Source organism: Callorhinus ursinus, unplaced genomic scaffold (genome assembly GCF_003265705.2).
Source record: "Callorhinus ursinus isolate GAN/ISIS: 27379988/994484 unplaced genomic scaffold, GSC_fseal_2.0 scaffold18, whole genome shotgun sequence".
NCBI classification, from domain to species: Eukaryota; Metazoa; Chordata; class Mammalia; order Carnivora; family Otariidae; genus Callorhinus; species Callorhinus ursinus.
Genome location: NW_027397080.1, coordinates 22,402,403 through 22,411,009, shown reverse-complemented (window position 1 = coordinate 22,411,009; position 8,607 = coordinate 22,402,403). Strand labels below are relative to the sequence as shown.

General features: G+C 55.5%; 1 protein-coding gene across 1 annotated transcript in view; it reads right to left on the bottom strand.

The window, feature by feature from the left end:
- Positions 1 to 1,908: 1,908 nt before the first annotated feature.
- Positions 1,909 to 8,607, bottom strand: part of PLA2G2C (phospholipase A2 group IIC) — a 20,951-nt gene continuing 14,252 nt past the window's right edge. Inside the window, 2 exon segments of the mRNA XM_073903586.1 lie at positions 1,909 to 1,991; positions 1,994 to 2,077. Of these exon segments, the coding sequence (XP_073759687.1) occupies positions 1,909 to 1,991; positions 1,994 to 2,077 (167 nt within the window).

Below are 8,607 nucleotides of genomic sequence, written 5' to 3'. Positions count from 1 at the left end.
GACCTCAGACCTTTAAGACAGTCGCCAATGGATGCCCATCAATCTCAAGGTCCTCTTCTGCAGTTGTAATCACTACAGCACACGCGGGTAGGGAAGGAAGGAAGGAAGGACGGACAAATTTACCACTCGGCTTTGCCCGCTGAGTGAGGCAGAGCCCGGAGCCCCGGCTCCCAGATCCTCTGCTGACCGCCCCTCGCTTCCCTTACTGTCTTCACATCAGTGACAGCATCACTCAATCCAGATTCTAAATGTCTGAACTTGAGCTTCTAAAGGCTGCCACGACTCTTGAAGTTCACCCCAGGATATTGAGACCTGATTTTGTTTGTTTTCTTAAGGTCTCTGAATCCCTACTGCCCAGCCCTGGGGGGGGGGGGTGCCCGACACTCAGTGGGGGCTCACTAAATGTTTGTTGGATGACTATGTGATCACGGCCCTCTGCGTGTTCTCCCTTATTATATGAGCATGGCCTTTCTCCTCCCAGACCTCAAGGTACGGGTCAGGGCCCACATCCACAATGTTCTTGCTGGCCTCCAAGTGTAGCGCAGCGCTGAGAACCCAGGAGTCTTCATGAATGAAGATCTGTTGTATCAGTGAGCTATACTGTGTAACAAACCACACCACCCCTTAGTGACTTAAAAATGCAGGCTTTATTCAGCTCACAGTTCTGCAATTGGCAACTTCGCCTGGGCTCAGCCGGACAACCATTTCGGTTCCAGCGAGCTGCTCTCGTGGGTTGTGGTCAGCAATGAGTGGGCTTTGCTGACCTTTGCCGAGCGCTCTTATGTGTCTGAGGTCTGAGTGGACACGGCTGGGCTGACGGACTCTGGCTGCCACCGGCCAGTGGGCCAGGTGGAGCCCGGCATCCTGGGAAAGCAGAGCACCGGGCCTCCTGAAGCCTAAGCTCGGGAACTGGCAGACCATCCATACATTCCACTACATTCTATTGACCAAAGTAATTCAAAGGCCAGCACGGAGTTCAGATTCAACCACTGGGCAGACTCTACTTCTCCATGGGCAAAGCTGAGCGTTCCTTCCTGAGAGGCAAGGATGCAGCGAGGTAAGGACAATTGGGGCCAATTTTGCATTCTGCCATGCCCGTTGGGCATTATATAGAACAGAATCTGCTCAGCTCAGGTCACTTTGGTGTTCATTAGAGCCTAAGTCTAATATCACCAGGGCCTTCTGAATTTGGTTGGAAATTTCGGGGCCCTCTGATGCCCTCTTCCAGGCCCTTTCTCCCTCTCTGGGACACCTTCCTGGCCATGACACCACATAGCAGTGCTGGGTGTGGATATCCTCATGCCCTGTCTCCGGAGAGATGGAAATGGCATTAATTTTTCCTACCTGAGGGATTTCAGAGAGCAGAACCCCAACAGACAAGAAACAAAGTCCAAGGGCATCTCTCAGACCCTTGGCTGTGTGCCAAGACCGTGTTTTCCGGGATCCCTACTCTGCCCCCGGCTGGATGTGGGTTGCAAACCCAGTTCCCAGGTCTGCCCTGCATCCCGATTTTGGGGGAGGGGGGTGGAGGGAGAGTTTAGGGTAGATCCTGGGTCCTTTTCCCCTCTTGGAAATTTCTGGGTGGGGCTTGGGAACATCTCTCTATCCTGTCACCTGTTGGAGTGCTTCTTAGCACTTGCGACTATCAGAAAATGTTATTTATTTTTGTCTATATATAGGGGTTGTCTCCCTCCCTAGCATGCCAGGATTTTATTTTTTCTAATGCTGATTGGCTGCCCTCGGGGTCGAGTGACAAAGGAGTACCCTAGACCACGTGCTGAAGTGTGGCTGCAGAACTAGAGCCTGCATGGGATGGCGTGAGAAGGCTTCTGGAAGGACCAGTGACACTGGATCCCATGCTGGCCGACGAGGGGTCAGAGGAGGGGAAAGGAGGCAGCTAGGGGCTGCCTAGCACTGGAGCTTCCGCTTGCCACGGCGGGGCCGGCTGGAGAAGAACTGCTTGAAGTTTTTCTCGTAGGTGGGCAGCTCTATCTGAAGCAGTATGCAGGCTGCCTGTCACACTCACATGCCCACAGCCCACAGAGACAGCTGACACCGGGGCCGAGGGCACACTGACCTGCAGAGAGAGAAAGGGTCCCTGGGGGCTCCGCTTGGTTCTAAGGTCGGGGAAAACAGGGGCTTGCAGCAAGGGGTCAAGGGTTGAAAACAGAAAGGGAAGAAACTGGGAGTCCATCTCCTGGGTCCCTGGTCACACCTGGACATGCCCAGGGACTAGAGTGAAGAGCAGCCTGGAAGGAAACGGGGAGGGGAAGCTGGACTGCACGGAGGGGTGCCCTGAGTGGGCACGCAGGCCAAGGACACGGGACCCACTTTCTCAGAACTCACCTCACACTTCCAGCTGCTTGCTTGACATCTTGCTGGGATGTCTCAGGCATCTCCAGCTTAAGGCGTTCAAAAGGGAACACTCGATGTAGCGTTCCCTCTGCCCACGAACCTGTCCTTTACCCACGCTCGCGGCTCGCAAACGGCACCACCTCCTCCTCGAGCCAGAAAGTGAGCAGCAGCCCGGGTTCCTCCCCGCCTCCCACTTTGCACATCCACTCCACAGCAAGCGCCACCGATGTCTCTGTTTAGAGTACTTCACAGTCCGCCCTCTCCTCTCCACCTTCCTGGCCGCTCCCCCAGTCCCTGTCACCACCAGTTCGTCCTCCCTAACGGGACCTTCTTAAACTATCACCCCGATCGGGTCCACTCTCCTGCTCTAAGCCCCAGCGCAGTTTCCTAGTATTGGGGGAAGATATCCAAATCCTCACCAGGGGCCAAGGGCAGCCTCGCCGTGACCTGGCCCTCGACAACCTCTCTGTCCCCACTGTCCTTCACTCTGCTCCGGGCACACGGGCCTCTCCATGCTTGGCTCCCTTTTGTCCCGGGGCCTTTGCTCGCACTGTTCTGTCTAAAACGCTTGTCTACAGGACCTTCAAGCAACTGGATTCATCTCCTCCTTTGGGTCTTGGCCAGATTTCCCCTCCTCAGAGAGGTCCTCCTGGGCCCCTGACCTAGAGCTCCCTCCAGCCAGTCTCCCGCATATGCCGTCCATCTCATTCACTGTGCTTTGCACAACCCGGGCATCTCTTATGTGTTTACTTGAGTGTGTCTGTCTCCCCTCGACAGAGCGTGAGCTCTGTGAGGCCGGGGCTTTGCCTGTCTCGGCCCTCACAGTATCCCCAGCCTGCAGAACAGATGCTGACACATAGCAGGTGCTCTACGGACAGTCGCTGATAAATGAACCCAGCCTCTGTCTGGGCCTTTGGGATTGAGTGTCTGCCCTTCGGCCGACTCACCACTAGATGGGGATCTTTTATTTAGTTGTCAAATCTGTAGTGTGTGTGTGTGTGTGTGTGTGTGTGTGTGTGTGTGTGGTGTGTTCTGCTCTCTTCTGAGGGTTCAGGGGGAGGAAGGGAGGCAGGCTGACTCCCCAGTTTGTTGATCATGGGCGAGCTAGTCAGTATCCACATTTTCAAAATGATGATAAAAACTATAATAGTGTCAAAAATAAATAAAGGTGTCTACTGTGCAGGCTCGTTGCGAGGGTTTTCGCGGCTGTTTCGGGAAGGAGTGGTGTGCGTGCGCCGGGCACGCCCAGAGTGCTCTGTTAAGTGCTCACGGTGATGATGATGGTGTTGCCTCTTGGAAGAAGAGGAGCCCTTTGAAGTTGGCCCCAGTGCTGGCTGGCCTCTGTTTGTTTGCCTTTCTCCCTCCGGAGTCCAATTCCTGCAGCAAGCTGTTCTCCCGCATCTCCCCGGAGACTTGGTTTCTCAACAGCCATCCTACGCTTCAGCTGTGCCCTCCGTGCACCCTCATGAAATGTGCCAGGGATGTTCCCACCCCTGGCTCTCGGCTCCTGTCACTCCCACTATTCCTGACACCTGGGTCACCTTTGCCCTTGCACTCCCTCCTTCCATCTGTGAAAATCCTCCAGGCTCCATCAAGCCCCAGCTCCCCCAGGAGGCCCTCCCAAGCCCCTGTCCCCTCCGGGTCTCTGGCCTCCCTCGTACCCAGCACACCCCTTGCTTCCCTCCGGGGTGGCCGCCGTGGTCTGCAGGGGCCCACGTGGACTCGTGGCTGGTGTCCTCGGGGAGCTACTTAGATGCAGGGCACTGCCCCCTTCAACCTCGCTCTCCTTGGGAAAGGGCCTGCCACTCACCCAGAGCGCTGTCACTCTGCCTCCGCCCCCTCCTCTTCTTTGTCCTCTGTCTTCTGTTCCTCTCTTCCTCCTTTCCATTTCACCTGTCCTTTGTCCTTTCTCTCACTTCCCTGTCCCTTTTTGGCTTTGTCTGGTCCTTTCTGACACACAGAGTACGACTCTCTCCTGCAGCACAGGGCACCTCTAACGCCCCTCCGGGCCCCAGGCCCCCGGGAACTGACCTGAGCAGGGGCCAACGGCTGTGGGCCACCAGTTCTGGGGCATCCCACAGCCATGGCCGGACCAGGCCTGTCGAGACCTGGAAGGAGAGGCAGCCCCTGGGCCAAGAAAGGTCCTCTTTGCAAACCATCTTTTCAAAACCAGCCTGAATCCAGTTCCCACATCTTCCAGTTTGCGAGTGGAGACACTGAGACAAGAACTGAGACATGAAGAACTGGTGGCTTCAGGGCCGTCCTTCTCGGTCCGTGATGTAGACTTCCACAAACGGGACGAAGCACGACGCGCTACAGGAATGTTTGCCACGGAGAACTCGGGCTCCTGCCAGGCCTCTGCCCTGCTCTCTCAAGTCTCTCCCTGGGCCTCTGGTTCAGTCTCAGGGCTTTATATGCCATCTGAGGGGCCCCTGGGTGGCTCAGTCAGCTAGGCATCTCCCTTCAGCTCAGGTCATGATTCCAGGGGCCTGGGATCGAGTCCCGCATCGGGCTCCCCGCTCCGCGGGGAGTCTGCTTCTCCCTCTGCCTCTCCCCTCTGTCCCTCCCCCGCTGCTGGTGCGCTCTCTATCTCATGCTCTCTCCCTCTCAAATAAATAAAATCTATTTATAAAAAAATAATAAATGCCATCTGAACACCCATGACTCTCGGGCTCTCATCCCAGCCAGGTGTCTCCCCTGAGCTCTAGACTCCGATATGCTCCTATCTACTTGACTACCTGTCCAGTGTCTGATATGCATCTCGAACTCAAGAAGGCTCATGCCAAGTGCTTGCTGTGTCTCCCTAACCTGTTCTTCCCCATCTGCGCAAGCTCGGACAACACCTTACCTATGGCTGCTGGGGCTGGGAACCTTGGATTCTGTCTCTTTTTCCTTCTCACCTGGCATCTCATCCATCAGCAGCTCCTGGCAATTTACCTCCAAAACACCCAGCATCGGACACTTCTCTCTTTCTCCACTCCACCACCCTGTGGAAGCTTCTCCCCAGTGCTCACTAATGGCTCCCTGTCTTTCCTCCCTGGCTCCCCAACCACACTGGACAGTGGCCAGGGTGATCTTTCTAAAGCAAGAGTAGACCATATCCTGCTGCAAACACCCTGGCCGCTTCCCCCTGCAATGGAAGGAGAAGGCGCGCTCCTCACCTGTTGGCGCAGCCCGGCGGCCGCCCCCCCATCCCCATTCCCCATGCAACACCAGCCTCCACGGCCCCCGCTGCCCATCGCCTCTTCTGCCACACTGGCTAAATGCCACTTCCTTGCAAGGGCTTCCTCAGCCCCAGGAAGTAGCCATCCTTCCCTCTCCCTGCCGTCATCATTCCATATCCTGTTGCCTTGTTGCAGCACTTTATTTCTCAGTATTTGGGGACCTGACTCCCTCCCTGGAGGCAAGCCCCCTGGGCAGGGAGTTTGTCTTCTCATTGCACATCTTCAGCCCTAAACACGCAGTGTTTAGGCTGGACGTTCACCCTCTGCGGGACAGCAAAAGGATCCCCATCCCAGGAAACGGGAAGCCAGGTTCTCCATCCAGACCCACCACCTGTGTGCTTTAGGATCTCAGGCCAGCTGCTGGTCCCCAAGCTGGTTTCCTCAGCTTTCAAATCAGGAAACAGACACTTGCATTAACTATTTCAGGAGTTCATTCATTCACTCATCAAACAGGTACTGAGTCCTTAACATGTGCCTGGCCTTTGGCTAGGCACTGGAGCTACAGGTCTGAGCAAGCAGACCCCATGTTGCATAGCTCCCAGGGCATCCTTCTCTGTGGGTTCTAATGGGGACGAGTGCCCCCCCAACACAAGACAGGCTTGTTCCTTGCTCCCCCCAAACTCACATTCTGGTTGGCGGGAGAGCGGATGCATAAATAAACAAGGTAATTTCAGGTAGAGACAAATGCTAGGAGGAAAAAAAGGGTGATGTGTCAGCGAGTGGAGGTATTGTGAGGAATACATTTAGTAATGAAGGAGAAAGCTTTGCAAACCACAAATTCCAGTGGTTACCATGTTCACCTTCCCTCGCTGGCAGAGGGAGAAGTCAGAAGCTCAGGCATGGAGGTGTAAGTGGACCAGTGGCTGGAAACTGGTCTCTGCCCCCCATGCCGCCTGCACAACGCATACATGCCTATGTGGGTGGAGGGGGGGCATCTGCTGGCTAATCTTAAAGTCCCTTGCAAATGTCAAGTATGTAAGCCCACTCAGAGGAGGGATAACAATCTCCCTGGTTGCTCCAGGGCAGCCTTTGCCACCTGGCAAATTGGCCCCAGGGCTTGGGTTATAGGCCTTTCTCTGCACTCATCTCCCAGTGACATTTAAAGACATGGACAGGCCAAGTGGTTTTTCTCCTTTCCCTTCCTCCTCACCAATTGCATCCCAGATCAGCTGCTGGTTGCTAGGCAACCCGGGGCCAGGCTCTGGGTACAGGATTTCAGAACTTGGAGGCTGGGGGTGGGGGGGGGGGGTAGGGGGGGGGGGGGGCGGTTAACCCCTGCAGGGCTGCTCTTTGAACCGCGGTGTAACTGGGGTGGGGGTGGGGAAGAGATTTTCTTCTCTAGGGAGTTAATGACGTTAGCTTGAAGAGATACAGGTGTAGCGGAGAGGCTTCAGGGAAATCTAACAGTAATGAAGAAAATCCCGGTGCTTTTCTGCAAAAGTAAAGGGAAAAGAAAGCTTAGGTGCAAAAAGAAGTCTCAGCTTCAAAAGGAAAGGCATTATCTAGACACCTGCCATGGGCCAGACCCTTTAGTGGGGTTCCTTTAGCAACTTTATGAAGTGCAGATTATTATCCCCATTTTACAGACAAGGAGACCAAGGGCGAGGGTAGTTGTGCAATTATCCAGCTAAAAGCGGTGGAGCTGGGATTCAGACCCAGCTCTGCCTGACTCCAAAGTATGTGCTCTCTCTGGGCCTCTTAGCAGGGGACATAAAGCTAGAACAGAAAGATCTGGGGCATTACAGAGGAGCCGAGTCCATCTGCCTTTCTCTGTCCCCTGGGCCAGCACTGAGCATTCTGATGAGTATGCTGTTGACAACAAGGCTTGCGTCTGTGGGAGTCCTCCAACCAAGTTAACCCACTCAACACCCTCCTGACAGCTCCATGCCACCGGGGAGGGCAATGTGAGGCAGGAGCATCAGCTCTGGGACCAGACAAACTCAGTCCGACTCACAAATCTTCCTTCCCTGGCTGACCGTGGCCATCTCAGCCAACCTCTCTGGGCCTCAGGGTCCTTCTTGATAACCATGCCCACCTCAAAGGTATATCCCGGGGGTTAAGGTGTTGTGTGTAAAGCATCTATCACAGATGCTCACAGACTGCAGCTGTTGCTAATGTACCTATTTTATGGATAAAGAAACTGAGGCCCAGAAAACTCAGGCCAAGCCGTATGTTCCAGAGCACTGGAAAGGCTGAAGATGCATGTGTTTTTAATCTTGCCTGTTACTCAGATCAAACTCTTAAACTCTCTGGGCCTCAGTCTCCCTGTCCTTACAAGGAGGGGTTGGTCTCAAGGGTCCCTAAGGGCGCTTTCAGTTCTGGAGAATGCCAGGAGAGCAGGACCCGAGGCTGCCTTGCTCTGCGCCCCAGCCCCTGCACAGCGCTGGCCCTGGATGGGCACCCAGTAGGCGCTCAAGCAATACTGGACAAGTAAATGAATGTGCCTGGGTCTGGTCTGTGGGCTCAGCAGGTACCAGCAGCGGACCTAGGATCAGAACCCAGATCACCCCACTCCTAGCCCTACTCCTGGGAGCTGGGGCTCGGCAAGGTCGGGTGGGGAGGACAGGGAGTTGGCCTGGTACTCACTGGCTGGGTCAGCTGAGGAGGAGGATGCTGACATCCTGCCGGTGACAGGGAAGCACCTGCCCCCTCCCCATGCTAACTCCCTAAGCAGGGCTCTGGACTCCAGGAGGTCTGCTGAAGTTTTGAGGGCAACTGGCTGCCTGGCAGCATCTGTGGAAAGCACAACCCAGGCTGCAAACTTTCCAGCCCAGCTCCCAGCCCCTGCCTGCACCTCTCACCAGCACCCAGCAGGTGCCAAGCAGAGAATGTTTCCATGTGCCACCTTGGGAGGGGGTGCTCCAGCCTCTGCCCCAGATCACTCTCTCCCTCATCTCCTGGGGTCCCAGGCTGTGGCTCTGGCCCTACATGGGAGGGGGAAGGGTGCTGCTAAATAAGCTGCTCGGAGAAGGAGAAGGAGAAGGAGAGGGAGAGGGGGAGGGGAGGAGGAGGGGGAGGGGGAGGGGGA